Source organism: Macrosteles quadrilineatus, unplaced genomic scaffold (assembly GCF_028750875.1).
Source record: "Macrosteles quadrilineatus isolate MER2022 unplaced genomic scaffold, UCM_ALF_1.0 Scaffold_6__1_contigs__length_79288215, whole genome shotgun sequence".
Classification (NCBI taxonomy): domain Eukaryota; kingdom Metazoa; phylum Arthropoda; class Insecta; order Hemiptera; family Cicadellidae; genus Macrosteles; species Macrosteles quadrilineatus.
This window is the reverse complement of record NW_026542599.1, coordinates 24,462,096-24,480,650: the sequence shown is the minus strand read 5'-3', so window position 1 is coordinate 24,480,650 and position 18,555 is coordinate 24,462,096. Positions and strand designations below refer to the sequence as shown.

The window sequence follows — 18,555 nt, the reverse complement described above, 5'->3', positions numbered from 1 at the left end:
GTGGCGCGATCTTGTAGTCTTGTTAGTGACTAAGGCCGACATATTCCTTAGACACAGCTGTTAATTAATAGCCCATAATGGCAACTAGGGACCTACAGTTTATAGTGGAATCCGAACCACATTTTTTCCTTGGTATATACGAATAGTACTGCGGATAGTCGTAGTACTCACTCGTGCGGACGTTAATCCACACCAGAGAGTATCGCATCCACAGTGCATGCCTATAAATATCCACAATTCGTGACCTCCTAGTAGCTGGATTACAGGACGACACCACCCGTCCCAGTCTATACATAAAATGATTGATTCATGCACATCACAATGAGCCTAAAATCCTAGCAGCTATAACGGCTGTGCTGTATCAATACACGTTTATGCGTTATCAGCTTGCCTGTGCTCGCTTTCCACATCGCATCAGGCCTAATGAATTGATCTTTGATTAAAACCTGTCAATAGCTAACAGCGCTTTATTCCCATATTAAACACAAAGCTCGCCTTCCATGATTGTGGAGGTACATTTTGACGTTGGGTAAAGATAATTTAATTAAAAGGTTCAGTTTTAATTCGATAAAAGTGCAATCCCTCGTCTTGTTTGTGTATGACGATAACCTGTAGTTTAAAACATAATCAATTATTTAATCAAATGTTGGCAAACTATCTTTGGATCCAGAAATCAACAAGATCGAACCAGCAACCTTTGTATTTGGCGATCTCTGAAATCTCGCAGATATACACTTTCCATTAAGCTACGCTGTTAATAATTTTAACACGAATCCTAATTTAAAACACGAATTTATGTTGGTATTTTCCACCAGAAAACATTAAAATTAAATAATAAACCTCATTCATATACAATCATAACTCTTAGTTTAGCTGGAATGGACAGGGAAACATATACCTTGATATACAGATTATTTATATTCACAACACCCGCCATTAAAATGTCCAATATATTTTGGCAAGTGCGTGTAAAAACTCGACGCGACATAAAAACGATCCATTGGCAGTTCCGCCCCCGAAACTATCTGCTGCGGACGAGCTTTCTATTTTATTAGCGCTGTAAAGTAGACAAAAACTATAAAGTTTGAGAATTAGTTTGTAGTTTGACAAAACGGGATTCTTTTTAGGTCAGGATCATTTTAATATATATTGGGAGTAGTGTTAAAAAGTGTCAAAAAAGGTGATGTGATAATCACAATTTTTGCTCCTGCTCATCTAGGCCTAGATGTTAAATTATTTGCTTTCAACATTCAATAGGCTTCAACCATATAATTGTTGGCGTTGCCTAGCAACCATAACCTCAAAATGCAACGCTATGTTATCGGTGTTTTGCTTTTGGTTAACTGAATTTTCTCAGAATTATGTGGACAAATTTATTCAGAGAAACACCTTTGTCATCATTAAATCTTTATTAAAAACTCATTACAGCATTACAATTTCAAAAACTAATTTAAATCCTTCGCAGAAAGGGAATCCCTTAACTCTTAAAACCCTTATTTTGATAATTTTTTTTGTGAAAAGCTCTTTCTTAAACTATTTCTTACGCTATAACTTTTTAATTGTTTATGTTAAAATAGGGCACTATTCTTTTAATTTTACCAACTTGTAAATCTGTAAGAATTAGACGATTTAAAAGATGTCCTTAGATTTCTTAAAAAATAACTAAGTAAGTTTACCTCAAATACAGTACATAACTTGAAGATAAAAATAAAAGAAGATACTTTTTAAACTTATTTTCAATGGCCATGTTGCTTGTTGAATCTTTCCATATTTAGTACAAACAATTACCCTTTGGTAAACTTCAAAAACTCAATAGTTAACAATAAACCATTACTTAAACATAACGGTTATCTGACAAAAAGATAGGTCATTTTCCAGGAATTATTAAGGAAATTGATAGTAAAGCAGGCTTCCCTTGAAATAAGTCTATAGAGACAAATAAATATACAAAACAAAAGTAGAAATTTTCGTAACCACTGGAGAAAATAACAAAATCAGTTTTCAGAAAATTTCTACTTTTGTGTTGTATATTTGATGTGTCTCTATGGACTTATTTAAAGGTAAGTCTGCTTTCCTGTAAATTTCCCCATTACTTCAACAAGTAGTTTATAAGACATTTAAAAATCGTATAAATTGTAATTATTTGTTCATTTAATGCACGTATTGATTAATCTTTCAATCATGAATTAAAATATTTCCCCCGTCATAAAGAAATCCAATACAAGGAAACCACGTTGACGTATGAATATAAGGAAGTTGCGCAGTCATCAATACTAGCGACGAGCGACGAGCAAGCAAGATACATCAGCTGGAGGTATTCCCGATAGCTAATGTGTTGGTTGCTATTCCGCTCGTAGGATACTCTATAGTTTTTACCGTTGTGGACTTGGTTCAGGGAATAGATGTCAACACAATCACATCGTCTGACGAACCGCCACGACGCGCCGTCTGGTTCGAGGAAGACCGGAGAAGTATGTACGAGATAGCGCCACTAGGAATATTCCGAGCAATTAAAATAGTTGAAAAGATTGCCGAGATTTGCTTCAGGTTAGGAAACCTCATGTTTTTGTGAGGGGTAAAAGCTATGACGAGTGTTTTTGTAAATTGTATTGGTGTCCAAAATACTGCGTTGGGATTGTTTAGGTTTTTTGTAAGAAAATTGGTCCAAACACCGTTACTTAGTTTTTTTCCTACCTTTACATTGTAGGATTGTAGGCTCTATCATGTATACATATTTCTTCAGGCTATGACTTGGGTGTCGCCTCACTAACACCATATATTAAACATACTCCCTTAGTATTTTTAACCTATGCTAATACATAGGTAAAAGCAGTTTCTGATTGGAGGGATTTGACCATGACCTTGGGGAACAGGCTAGGGCTCGAGTGTAGCCTCACTAACACATAGGTAACAACATAGGTAAAAGCCGTGTTTGTCAGGATTTGAACCCAGGACCTGAGGCTGAAGTTCCACTAAACAATTAGACTAACTCGCTTCCCTCGGACTTGTTTCGACGTCAACCTTTACTTACATAGGTTGATTGATAGTCAAGTGTAAAATAAACATCTGTATTTAGAATTAACTTAAGTTCGAACCAGCAACGTCCAGATTTGAGGTGAGAGTACTAAAACTACTCCGCCTGGACAATTAATAGTCCATAATAATTGAGTAAAAACATTCTGTCGGGATAATGGGTGAATATTTTATTACTGTACCCCTTCTGTAGCATTCAGTAATCCAGGAAAAGTTAACCTACTAGTTATATTAGTTGTCTATTTTCTAGGGTGTAAGACCCTAGGATAGGTGTTGAGTCATAGGATTACATACTTTTTACGTTCATAAAAGTGGTGATTGGCAGGATCTGAACTCGAGACTTCAAAGGAAGTTTTATCAAAATAAATTTATCAGCATTCAAATAAGTTGGATAAAATGATTTTGTATAAGAAAATTGGTTTAGGATAGCAAAACAATTCAATATATCGACGCGAAGGATTCTCCCGAAGCAAATGATGACTCATAGTTGACTGGGGAGGCTATCTTGTTAGGGCCGCGGGCAACTTCATTAGCCTAATTAATTGGCTTGATGACTATGAATTCATCTTGGTGATAACTAATTGATTATTGACAGAACACCATCAGAAATTGGTCGGGTGGCCATTTTATTTGACCCAATAACAAACACTTAGGCTACAGCACGTCACACTAAAAATAGATAATAATATTAAATATCTATCAGTTAAATATGTTAACTTGGCTATCAGACAGACGCTTCAATTTTGTGGTTTACATTCTCCGTATCTTTTTCTATACTTACATGGAAACCCATAAAGCAATTAATTGTAAAATTTTGAAAATACGAGTGCAAAAAGTTGATTAATTTGAGTAAGAATAGAATATGAAATAGCAATTAATTTAGTATTTCGTTTACAATAATTAAGAACCCTTAACAATTATTAAGGGTCTAAATAATACGTGACCATTGGTTGTCAAGTATTTGTTTATACATAAAAGATCTTCAAAATAATGTTTGGGTTTATTTTAGATCTGGGTTTGGCACTCTAATCGCCATTTTTCTCACTAAAGCATATTTTTTAATTCCGTAGGCCTACTGTAAAATTAACTAAAAATGTCACACAAATTTATTTCAATACATGTCAATTTTTAGTTTTAAGTTGATAAAAAAATAACATTGTTATTTTTTGTTATAGGTTTTTGTCAACAAAAAATTTTTTAAGATAACAACAAATCGTCATGAGTATAAACATTTTTCAATAGGTCTAACAAAACTTTCGTACTGTAGTTATACACATCATTGTATGGAAAATAGTGTGTACCCTTTAACGTTTGCAAAACACAAAAAAATTTCATTCATAATTTTTTTAAACTCTAAAAATATAACTGGCAGTAATTAAAGAAATGTTTGGGTATTATAATGTTTAAATACGTTAAAAATGTTAAATTGCACGTGCAATTTTAATTATTATGAATTTGTGTGAGTAGATATAATAGAAGAAAGATACCCCACTTTCGGCGTTTTAGAGGCACTTTTAGGGCACTTTTTATAGGGGAAAAATGAGAAAAATTAGTGGCTCATTTTTTTGGCCACTTTTTTAAAGACCCAGCTCTCGACCTATACACCCCTATATAAATTTTCTACTTTTTTAATACTGAAAAACACGTCTGGAATATGGCTAATTTTTTTGGCCACTTTTTAAAGACCCGGATCTCGTTCCTACAAATGTACAAATCCTACAAGCCCATACAAATGTTCAAACTCCATTAAAATTTCAAATCCATATCCATTCCCATGTATATTTTCAAAATCATGTGAGGTTTGTGCGTGAACTCGGGCACGCTTATGGCTATGCGTAAACTATGCCCGACTCAAATGAACAATTAGACCCAGCTCTCGACCTATACACCCCTATATAAATTTTCTACTTTTTTAATACTGAAAAACACGTCTGGAATATGGCTAATTTTTTTGGCCACTTTTTAAAGACCCGGATCTCGTTCCTACAAATGTACAAATCCTACAAGCCCATACAAATGTTCAAACTCCATTAAAATTTCAAATCCATATCCATTCCCATGTATATTTTCAAAATCATGTGAGGTTTGTGCGTGAACTCGGGCACGCTTATGGCTATGCGTAAACTATGCCCGACTCAAATGAACAATTAGACCCAGCTCTCGACCTATACACCCCTATATAAATTTTCTACTTTTTTAATACTGAAAAACACGTCTGGAATATGGCTAATTTTTTTGGCCACTTTTTAAAGACCCGGATCTCGTTCCTACAAATGTACAAATCCTACAAGCCCATACAAATGTTCAAACTCCATTAAAATTTCAAATCCATATCCATTCCCATGTATATTTTCAAAATCATGTGAGGTTTGTGCGTGAACTCGGGCACGCTTATGGCTATGCGTAAACTATGCCCGACTCAAATGAATGACTGCGAGTGTAACCTAATGACCCCAATCAAAACCAATTGTCAACATTCTCTGCCTGTCTGGCGCCAGTCTGTCTGGGGCAGGTTTAGACAATTACCAAATATGTTTGATTGATTGACCTCAATTATTCAATTGTTCAATTTCAGTTTGTTCAATTTCCATTGTTCTAAATTAATTTAGACAATTTTGTGGTATATAAGGGGGGAATTCTACGGAATCGTCACTCACTCTTCCACCTGGATCTTCTTGTTTTGGTAAGTCTTTGACATCTAAGCTAGACTATTGTAATATGTTGTCGCGTGTCGGGTCATGGGATCAATTGGTGACGTAATTGATGTTTGTACTCATACTCTGTATTTCTTTTAACTTAGGAGTGTAGCTAATTTCCCGAGTCCATTTTTAAAAAACTTAGCCGAATTGAGTCACTAAGGAACTTGTAAAAAATGTATATAAGTATATTTTTAAACCCTTAGAGTATTTTGAACAGTCACCAAGGAACTTAAAATGTATATAAATCTATTTTTAAACACTTAGAGTATTTTGAACAGTCACTAAGGAACTTAAAATGTATATAAGTCTATTTTAAAAAACTTAGCCAAATTCACTCATGAGGGGGACTTTGAGTCAAAAGTTTGCACAAGTTATTATTTAAAAACTTAGCCGAATTATACTCACGGGGGGAACTTTGAGTCAAACGTTTGCACAAGTTATTATTTAAAAACTTAGCCAAACTTCATGCACCAGGGGACTTTGAATCAAAATGTGTACAAGTTATTATTTAAAAACTTAGCCGAATTATACTCACGGGGGGAACTTTGAGTCAAACGTTTGCACAAGTTATTATTTAAAAACTTAGCCAAACTTCACGCACCAGGGGACTTTGAGTCAAAATGTGTACAAGTTATTATTTAAAAACTTAGCCGAATTATACTCACTATATAATTTTGTCGAGTCCCTTTTAACATAGGTAACATAGTCTTCTCTATAACTAACACTCACTCTGTATATATGTAGACTCATAAATCTGAATTGCTAAAAAGTATTTTTATTTAAGATTTTGGATTTAGTTTTGATTTAAAAAATTACAATTGCCAAATTTTATTGTATGAAATTGTTTTGAATATTAAAATTTAAAATTCTGATTTAAATTATTATTTCCCATTAATTGAAATTGTCTAAAATGTAATTTCCACCATATAGAAGATGCTAACTTTGTTTTTTTAGTTACATGTTAACTGTGTGCTGCTTCTCTATCCAAAAAAGTAACTTATTTTGTTATTACTATTTTTAAGTGAGTCAAAAATATATACAAGTTATTATTTAAAAACTTAGCCAAACTTCACGCACCAGGGGACTTTGAATCAAAATGTGTACAAGTTATTATTTAAAAACTTAGCCGAATTATACTCACGGGGGGAACTTTGAGTCAAACGTTTGCACAAGTTATTATTTAAAAACTTAGCCAAACTTCACGCACCAGGGGACTTTGAGTCTAAAGTGTGTACAAGTTATTATTTAAAAACTTAGCTGAATTATACTCACTATATAATTTTGTCAAGTCCCCTTTAAAATAGGTAACACTCACTCTGTATATATGTAGACTCAGCAATCTGAATTGCTAAAAAGTATTTTTTATTTAAGATTTTGGATTTAGTTTTGATTTAGAAAATTTCAATTGCCAAATCCTATTGTATGAAATTGTTTTGAATATTAAAATATAAAATTCTAATTCAAATTATTATTTCTCATTAATTGAAATTGTCAAAATGTAATTTCTACTATATAGAAGATGCCAACCTAGTTTTTTAGTTACATATATAAAAATGAAGACTACATGTCAACATTGTTTCGCATCGCTCTCCAAAAAAAGCAACCTTATTCGCCACTACAATTTAAAACATCAAATGAAGGTATGTAAACTGTGTGATTTAATCTGTGATAATAATGTGGCTCTAAAATCTCATATATTACAAAGTCACAAGACTTGTAATTTCTGTAAAAGAAATGTTGTTGGTCATTTTAAAAGACACGTAAATTCTTGTAACAAATGTCCATATACAATGATTAAATTTTTCAGTGAATCGATTAAAACTGAACTTAAAAGTACTCTTCAGTCTTGTCCTCTACCGATAAAATGGACTTTAGTAAGGAGAATCAAATTTATAAAATATACAATAGATCAAAATGGAAAATTAGTTAATGAGAAAGAATGTATTGCAGATTTTAGAAGCCTTACTATCCTAACCATTGAGAAGAGAGATTTAAAGCATCAAATTGAAAATGCTCTATTAAAGATTGACACTTCTATGCACAAATACCAAGCTGAAGGTAGTGGATGGATATATGACTATACTAAATATTGGCAGTTGCACGTTTACAAGTATAAGCCCCTAACTCCAAAGTCATATATTCCCACACCAAAAAGTATTCAATCAAAACATGCTGTTTTAAATATAAAGAATTCTGACAATAAATGCTTTCTTTGGTCAATTTTAGCAGCTTTACATCCAAGGAATGCTAAACATGCTAATAGAGTCTCTAGCTATGCACCCTACATAGGTCAGTTGAACATGACAAATATAAAATATCCCGTAAAAATATCTGAAATAGATAAATTTGAAAGACAAAATAATATAAGTGTTAATGTATTTGGAGTTGAAGACCGAAAATTTATATATCCATTAAGAAGAACCAAACTGAATAGTAACACTCATATAGATCTATTATTATTACAACAAGGTCGTAAATCACATTACTGTTTAATTCGTGATTTTAATAGGTTAATGCTACGGTCAACAAAAGATAACCGTAAAAAGCATTTTTGCAAGTTTTGTTTACAACATTTTTACACCAAAGATAAATTAGAACGTCATATAACATATTGTAAAAACTTTGATGCACAAAGAGTGGAAATGTCTAAACAAAATACATTACAATTTAAAAATTATAAATATCAACTTAAAGCCCCATTTGTAATTTATGCAGATTTTGAGTGCTTTATAAACTCCAATATACATATTCCATCGGGATTTGCATTTGTCGTAGTAAAAGATTCTAAGATTATTTCTGAAGAGTTATACAGTGGTGCAAATGTTATGGATGTGTTTTTCGAAAGATTATTTGAGACTTATGATTTTATTAAAAGTCAAATGGCGATATATATTCCTCTTGTAATGACTCCTGAGCAAGAGGCATCTTTCCAAAACTCAACACATTGTCACATTTGTAAAAAGCCCTTATATTTTGATAGGGTACGAGATCATTGTCATTCAAATGGCCAATACCGTGGAGCTACCCATAATGATTGTAATTTAAACTATAAAGTAACGAAGAAAATCCCAGTATTCTTCCATAACTTAAAAAATTACGATGGACATTTAATAATGCAACACTTGGGAAAGTTTAATCGTAAATTAAATTGCATAGCCAAAGATATGGAAAAGTACATTTCATTCTCTGTTGATGATTTAGTATTTTTAGATTCCTATAACTTTCTGTCCCTTCCATTATACAAATTAGCTTCCAATTTAAATACATTTAGATTCATAGACAATCCACTACTACAACGCAAAGGCGTATTTCCCTATGAATACATGACGGGACCAGATAAGTTTGCAGAGTCTCTACCTTCAATTGAAAAATTTTACAGTACTTTAACTAAAGAACATATTTCTCCCATTGAATATGAACATGCTAAAAATATCTGGACCCATTTTAATATAAATAATTTACAAGAATATCATGATTTATATCTTAAAACAGATGTATTGCTACTGGCTGATGTGTTTGAGACATTTAGAGACCTGTGTTTAAAGGATTACAAACTTGACCCCGTACATATGTATTCACTTCCAGGACTAACATGGGAAGCCTGTCTTAGAATGACTGGTATAAAATTACAATTATTTCAAGATATTGACATGCATTTGTTCATAGAAAGTGCAATCAGAGGAGGAGTCAGTATGATTTCTACACGTTACGCTAAAGCCAATAATAAATATATGGGCGAACATTATGATCCCAATCAAGAGAGTGTGTATTTAATATATTTAGATTGTAACTCGCTATACTCCACAGCTATGTGTGAGACACTACCCGTGGATGAATTTCGTTGGACTAATGAGGTAGACTACAAATATAATCAAAATGATGAGTTTGGATACATTTTAGAAGTTGATTTAAAATATGATAAAAGCTTACATGATTTACATAATGACTATCCATTAGCACCTGAGAAAATGAATGGCAAATTAATACCTAATTTAAATGACAAAACTAAATATATTTTACATTATAAAGCATTACAAAAATATGAGGAATTGGGATTGGTTGCTACAAAATACCATAGAATTTTAAAATTTAGACAGTCCAAATGGCTTGCACCCTATATTAATTTTAATATTGAAAAACGCAAATGTGCTAAAAATGATTTTGAAAAAGACTTTTACAAATTGTTAAATAATAGTCTCTTTGGTCGAACAATTATGAATCAACGAAAGTTTCGTGATATATATCTCAAAGATGAGTCACTATTAACAAAATATGTCACTAATCCAAGGTTTGACTGTAGCAAAAAGTTCGATAACAATTTACATGCTATACATTTAAATAAATTAGTTGTAAAGTTTAATAAACCTATATATTTGGGAATGACCATTTTAGATATTAGTAAAGTAATAATGTATGATTTCCACTATAATTATATGTCAAAATTTAAGAATAAAAGATTTCTAATGACAGACACTGATTCTTTAATGTATTCTATAGTTACAGAGGACTTTTACAAGGAAATAGAATGTGACTTGCACTATTTTGATACCTCTGGATATAGTAAAGACCATTTCTTATACTCTGATAAAAATAAAAAAGTCACTGGAAAGTTTAAAGACGAATTAGATGGTCATATTATGTATGAATATTGTGGTTTAAGACCAAAGTTATATTCTTATATTCCTCTAAAATGGTTATATGAAGAAGACAAGCAAGCTTTAGAGGTGAAGAAAGCTAAAGGAGCTGATGGTGCTACAGTTAAACATCTCCTCAGACATCAACATTATTTAAACTGTCTTGCAACTGGGCAAGATTACTATGAGAATGTGACAAGAATTAAATCTACAAATCATCATCTTCAAACCTTAACTATGAATAAGAAAGTACTATCGTTTGACGATGACAAGAGGTTTATTCTGGAAGATGGCATCAATACTCTTGCGCTTGGTCATTATAAAATTGATCAAACATAAATCTATATTTGCCATTATTCTTTGACCTTTCTTTGTCTATTACAAAAAAGCCATATTTAGTTTTATCCCAACATTGATGACAGAGATTTTTAAATTGGTCGAATGAAAAGTCATTTCCAACATGATTGTGATATACATGTTTTAAATTTAAATCATCTTGTTTGAATAATATTAGGAAATTTACATTATCACGTAAATGTTTGTGTACTTTGCTGTAAGATTGACACAAGTAAAAACAGTTAATATTTTTATGTCGACCCATTGAGAAAAATTGTGTAATATTTGGACTATTTATGTCATCAAATACAACAACTGACTGTGATTCGACATCATTTGGTGTGATTTCACAGTCAGTAAACGTGTGTAATTTCACTTCATCACACAAACTAAATATTTCAATTATTTTTTTATATTTTTCTTGTTCTAAAGATTTAGATATTAAATATAAGTTTGTAAATTTTAATCCTTCCTTTCTTACAATTAAATTGTAAATTACAACTGTCTTCCCACTTCCACTTGGACCACAAATAACACATCGAATATTGGTAGGAAATAGGCCCAACTTCTTTGGTATATTTTCCTTAGTATGTACTATTTTAAATTTGTGTTTTTGTTGAATAAAAGACATTTTTTATATAATAAAAATGGTAAAAAATAATAAGAAAACATGTAAAAAGGGCAAAGGTTTATTCTTAAAGCCTTACAGGGGTCGAGGGTTATTGAATACTCTTATAAATAACCTTCCATTCCCACTTCACATACCACAATATCGGTACTGTGGACCTGGAACGAATATACGTGAGAATTTAGCTAAAAATGTACCTCCAAAAAATAAACTAGACTCTTATTGTAAAGAGCATGACATATTCTATATGAATAATCCCGATACCGCTGCTCGGAACAAAGCAGACATGAGATTAGCAGACTTAGCTTGGACTAGAGTAACAGCCAAAGATGCAAATCTTGCTGAAAGAGCAGCTGCTTATGCCGTGACCAATTTGATGAAGGCAAAAGCAAAGATGGGAATGGGATTAAAATTTAATAAAAAATATGGACAACTACCAGCTGTTAGAGGCCGCAAAAGACGTGCCTCACTTCAGGGGGGTGTACCTAAAAAACGAGCTAAAAAATCTAACACCAAGAGTAAAAGAGTGCGGAATAGTTAATTTAGACAGTTCATCTGGCACACATTGGACAGCATATCGTAAAAATAAAGATATTGTAATTTATTTTGACCCATTTGGAATCCAACCTCCAAAAGAAGTAATTAAATATTTTGAGGGACATAAAATCTTCTATACTACTGATCAAATACAAGATTTAAATAGTTCCATTTGTGGAATTTTATGTTTATCATTCATAAAAAATATTTCTTTATAAAAATGGATTCATTTACTATAGCATTTTCGGGTACAGAGCCAGAGCTAAAGTCAGTGTTCTTTCCTCCCATTGAATTAAATGATGATTATGTAATTGGATTAGTAGATTTTCAAAGTTATAATTCTATATTTAATGTTAAAAAACCACTAAATACTTTAACATATTACAAAGTAGAGAAAATAACATTACCAAAGGGAGAGATCTTAGTTGATGATTTAAACCAATTATTAAATGGTAAACTTAAAGTTATAATAGATAAAAATGGAGAAGCATTAATTAATACTAAATCCAAACTTTTATTTAAAGGGCTTATTCCAAAATTAAATCAACTTAAAGGCAACAAATTAACCATTGGAGAAGGTGATGATGTTTTCTATTATGACCACAATGCTCCAGTTACAATAGAAATTTCTGAAGGAACATATGAGGTGGTTGAGCTTGCAAAGGAAATTCAAAAGCAAATTCCAAACTTTTTCCTTACAGCTAATAATAAAACTATGAAAGCGACATTACTTTCTAGCCACGTGTTTGATTTTACAAAACCATGTTTAGGGTCTGTTTTATTGGGATTTAAAGGTGTTTCTACTCCTGGTGTTCAGTTTGAATCTACAAATAAAATAAACATTAATAATGTAAATGTGATTAGAGTAAAATGTAATATTGCAAACGGGTCCTATTTAAATGGAAACAAATCACACACCATACATAGCTTTTATCCAGAAGCTCCTCCTGGCTACAAAATTATTGAAGTTCCAAGAAATATTATATATTTTCCTGTAAATAAGAGAAGTTTAGATGTTGTCAGTATTACATTTGCCGATCAGCATGACAAGGCAATTGACTTTAACGGAGAAGAAACTACAATTACTTGTCATATAAAAAAGATATGAGAATTTATAAGAATTTATCTATAAGTGTACAAAATGCTAGGTTCCTACGATCAATAGGACTAAAGTTAAAATTTTCTATTAATAAAAATGGAAGATTTTCTAGACGTTACAGGGAAATCCCAATTCGACGATAGTGTGGTTAAAATTACAAATCACTCCTATGTTCCCCACAACACTTTAGCAATAAATAATTCTGATGAAATTCGAATATGTATTAATAATCAAGATTTGCTAACTCTCCCATGTAGGAGTTATCTGTATATTAAGGGAGAAATTGAGAATCATGATAAAGGTCATTTTATAAATAATGCATTTGCGTTCTTATTTGATGAAATTAGATATGAAGTTGCAGGTAAAGAAATAGACATTGTAAGAAACCCAGGAATTTCTAGTCTTATGAAAATATTGAGCTCTTACAATAAAACTACTAAATTGTCAAATGTAGCATTTGATTCTGACACGAATTTAAAAGAGTTCCATAAAGGTGGCAAGTTTAGTACTTGTTTGCCATTAGAACTGTTAATGGGTGTATTTGAGGATTTTAATAAGGTATTAGTAAATGTCAAACAAGAATTGGTGTTGAAAAGATCCAAAAATGATTTGAATTGTATATTAACAACCACTAGTGCTCCAGCCAGTGGCACTGCTGATACGATTCCTAAAATTACACTTAACTCAATTCAATGGGTGATGCCACATGTAATACCATCAGATGGGGAGAAGTTACAATTACAAAAGATGTTATTGCAAAATAAAAATCTACAAATTGCATTTAGAAGTTTAGAGCTGCATGAACTTCCATCATATCCCAATACTACAAGACATACATGGTCAGTAAAGACATCTTCAAGTTTGGAGAAGCCTAGGTATATTATATTTGGTTTTCAAACAGCTAGGGATAATAGTGCACGAAAAAGAACTGATGAATTTGATCACTGTAAATTAAAAAATCTCAAAGTATTTCTAAACTCTGAATATTATCCTTATAGTGATTTAAATCTCGACTTTGAAAATGGAGATGTCTCTAAAGCTTATGAGATGTTTATGAGGTTTAGAGAGACTTACTATAATACTATCCCAGATCCTATGATTAGTAGGGCTGAGTTTATGAAGAAATATCCACTAATTGTAATAGACTGTTCTAGACAGAACGAAACAGTGAAGGAAGGAATTGTTGATATTAAATTAGAGATTGAAACTGCAGAAAATGTACCAGCAAATACATCTGCATATTGTTTGATAATACATGATAAAGTGTTTGAGTACAATCCTTTGTCAAATGAGATAAATAAAATGTAAATAAAAGATGAAAAATATTCAACAAGAATTGGTTGACTCTGCAAATCAAATACGAGAGAAATATAGAGCTTTAAAACGTGGCAAGTTTCTAGAGGCTGAAGAGAGGTTTCAAACATTCCAACCTTTAATAGAGCCATTACAAGAATTAAAAAAAATCGCCAAAACAGAGAGGCCTCGAATGGAGATTCTCCCAATGACTCCATCTAGAATACCAATAATACCAAGATTGCAACCATTACAGCAATCCACCCCACAGAAATTAGATTTTGGTCTTTTAGCATCAGACTATTTAGGAAATTACCTCAGTAAAAGTAGTATGACAGACACTACATATGGTATTAGACGAGAAGCAAATAAATTTTTTATTGGAAATAAGGAAGTTGACATTGCCAATGATGATGTTACAATTGCAAATAAAACCTACAAGGGGACAAAAGGTTTGTGGCAATTGTTAACTTTAAAAGAACCTGAGGATTATACTCCGGCTGATTTGCAAAATTATAAAGAAATTTTGGAAGCTACAAATGGACATTTAAAGAGTTACAAAGATGGTGCACCAATTTCAAGTAATAGACATACTAAATATCTTAATATAATTAAACCTCTTTTTAAATCTGTTGGTGAAGGTTTGAGACAAGTGACTGGTAATAAAATAGACTATATTTATTGGGATGATCCTAATGAGCTTGTAGATAGGTTAAGACTTCTTTGGCTAAGTCGCCAAGCCGGTAACTCAGGAGTGGATAATGAAATAGATTCCATTATTGAGGAATTGAGAGAAAGTGGAATTATTTATTAAATAAAAATATGTTTATAGATAAATTTTATCGTTTATATAATCCATATAATAAGCCTGCAGAACCCAGGGCTAGTAGTGAACCTACTTTAAATTTACAAGACGATAGTTGGAATGGTTTAAACCATAAAATTGGTAATGTTAAAGATGGGGAGCTTGTAGATGATGTATCAACTTTGAGACAGACATTAACTAGAAAAGGTGATGTCTTTTTACAAGGTAAAACTAAATATGAGTTTTTAGAATCTAAGAATAAAAATTGGAATGCTAAGAAACGGAAAATTACTAATGTGGAAAAGGGTGAAAGTTTAGATGATGTGCCCACTTTACAACAGACTTTAATACGAACAGATGGTGGTACATTTGTACAAGACAATAAAAATTATGAATTTTTAGAATCAGAGAATGGTGTTTGGAATGCTAAGAAACAGAAAATTACTAATGTAGAAAAGGGTGAAAGTTTAAATGATGTGCCCACTTTACAACAGACTTTAATACGAAAAGAAGATGGTAAATTTGTACAAGATGATAATAATTATGAATTTTTAGAATCAGAGAATGGTGTTTGGAATGCTAAGAAACAGAAACTTAGCAATTTGATGGAAGGTACAGATAGTAAAGATGCTGTGAATGTTTCACAAGTTCCAAAAATGGAAGCAGGCTATTGGAGTTTTTATAATAAAAGGTTAGTACGTGTTAAACCTGCCATTGATGAAACTGACTGTGTTATAAAAGAACAGACTATAACTTTTGATAAAAAAGAAAAATGTTGGGATGCCAAAAAAATATTTATAAGGAATCTACCAGAGGGGGAACATTCGGATGATATTTGTCTAATGTCACAAGCTATGCATTACGATGGATCAAAATTTGTTTATGGAGAAAAAAATTTTAATTTGATGGAATATAATCCTGATTTATTAGTTGCTGACCCCACATCTTTGAGTGGATTTAAGTATATAGATAATAGACCATATATACCAGAAAACTATGTATTTAAAAGAATGGAAGATAATCTATTGATTGGGGCTAATGGTGATGTATTTAGAGTTACAGGGAAGGATGATGTTATAAAAAATGAATGAAATTGCATACGAACTTCATAAGCCTGCAAGAAAGAATTTCATTAGAAGGTCTTTTAAAGTATTGGGTATAAACGAAACCATACAAATAGATTTAATTGATATGCAAAACTATGCTAGAGAAAATTCTGGCAATAAATATATTTTAACTTTAATAGATACATTTTCTAAAAAAGCTTATGCTGCTCCACTAAAGAATAAGACAGGGTTAGTGGTTACAGAAGCCATTAAAACCATTCTACCAAAGGGGGTTAAAAACATTCAATCTGACAATGGAAAAGAATTTTTTAATCAATATTTTAGCAAACTAATGAAAAAATTAAATATTAATCACTATCACACATTTTCTACAACTAAGGCTGCAATTGTGGAGAGGTTTCAGAGAACTTTAAAGAATTGGCTATATAGGGAATTTAGTGCTCAGGGAAGTTATAAATGGTTGGATTTACTTCCAAAGTTAATTCGAAAATATAATAATAAGGTGCATAGATCTATAGGAATGAAGCCTAACCAAGTGAATGTTAAGAATAGTAAATATGTGCATGAGAGGTTGACTTCTAAAGTAATGCAAGTTAAAAAACCAAGATATAAGGTAGGTGATAGCGTAAGGATTTCCAAGTATAAACATGTTTTTAGTAAAGGTTATACTCCAAATTGGACAGGGGAACTATTTACAATAGCAGAAGTTAAGAATACAAAGCCTGTGACTTATATCTTGAAAGATGAAAATGGCAATATAATCAGGGGAGGCTTCTATACAGAGGAGTTGTTAAAGACCAAGTATAAAGACATGTATTTGATAGAAAAGGTAATTAGGAGAAAGGGTGATTCGTTGTATGTCAAATGGCTTGGGTTCCCAAGTAGCCAGAACTCGTGGATTTCCACTAAGGATGTCCAAGGGAGCACGTCATGAGCCGGGAGCATGCCCGAGTTCACGCACAAACCTCACATGATTTTGAAAATATACATGGGAATGGATATGGATTTGAAATTTTAATGGAGTTTGAACATTTGTATGGGCTTGTAGGATTTGTACATTTGTAGGAACGAGATCCGGGTCTTTAAAAAGTGGCCAAAAAAATTAGCCATATTCCAGACGTGTTTTTCAGTATTAAAAAAGTAGAAAATTTATATAGGGGTGTATAGGTCGAGAGCTGGGTCTTTAAAAAAGTGGCCAAAAAAATGAGCCACTAATTTTTCTCATTTTTCCCCTATAAAAAGTGCCCTAAAAGTGCCTCTAAAACGCCGAAAGTGGGGTATCTTTCTTCTATTATATCTACTTGTGTGGATGAAATATGCTCAAATGTTAACACATCAAGTTATCAAGCGCTTCAAAGCAGCCAATTTTGCAAAAAATAATTGCGAACTTAAAGCTTCCCCCACCAAGACAAGCTCTTCCCTGGCCTTCAGTGACTTGTTAAATATCAAAAAAATAAATTGGTTAAACAGTTCAAAGAAGTTGAACACCCCCACCATATACATTATAGCGAGGGTGGTTCCCGCTAGAGGGGTGGAGTACTTGTTAGTCTGGCCACCGGCCGAGCCTAGCCGACTAACAAGGTTGTTTGTCACTTCCGGCCGGCTCTGACTTCCGGTGTGCCATACATGTCTTTTTGTCAACTCGGGGAAAGTTTTTTCCCGATGAAATACAAATAGGGGTTCACAGATACATGTTACTTTTGAACCGGCATTGAATTGTGTTGCGATCTATGAGTTTGTTTGTTTTTTTGTGTCATATAACTAGGAACCTTTATAAAAAATATCATTGATTTAACAAGATTTTTTTTTTGATTGACTATCTTTCTCAATGTTAAAAATTGTTTTTCTATAAATTTGTCTTAAATATGTATTGCAACTGTTTTAGCCTATCTCACTAATTTACAAAGCTCAATAATTTAGTTGTTTCTCCCAAAAATACTTTGTATATACGTTGTCCATATTTAATGATAATTTTCTGGTATTTTATCTTTAGTCGTAAGTTTGGGAGCCCTAATGGTAAACTCACTACTCTTGGGTCAATTCAAATAGCTGAGTCGTGACTTATAACTAACGTTTAAAATCGTTTTCTTGTCCTGTACCAATTTAACATTTGACTTTGGAATAACAGTTAAGCTGGGTTTTCCTAGGCACGGAAGCGGAGAGCGGAGAGAGGAACGCGGAGAGCGGAAAAGAAATTAACATGGTGTTCCGCTCCGCTTCTAGGAAAACAGTATACCTAATTAAATTACCTACAAGTGGAGTCCGCTCTCCGCCTCCGCGCCTAGGAAAACCCGGCTTCTTAGTCTATGATGCTTATTTTATTAACACCAGGTTGGCTTTATATAGTTACAAAACCAGCATTGAACCCCCTTTATTTGAAACGCGTAAATTGCCTAACGCGAAAACATACAAAAAGTAAGAAAT

General features: G+C 32.3%; 1 protein-coding gene across 1 annotated transcript in view; it reads left to right on the top strand.

The window, feature by feature from the left end:
• The window catches only part of LOC128997396 (uncharacterized protein DDB_G0287625-like), a 167,495-nt gene that overhangs the window by 10,464 nt on the left and 138,476 nt on the right, over positions 1–18,555 (top strand). The window contains exon 3 of the mRNA XM_054423033.1: positions 2,396–2,547. Within this exon, the coding sequence (XP_054279008.1) occupies positions 2,396–2,547 (152 nt within the window). The remainder of the gene's footprint in view (positions 1–2,395; positions 2,548–18,555) is intronic.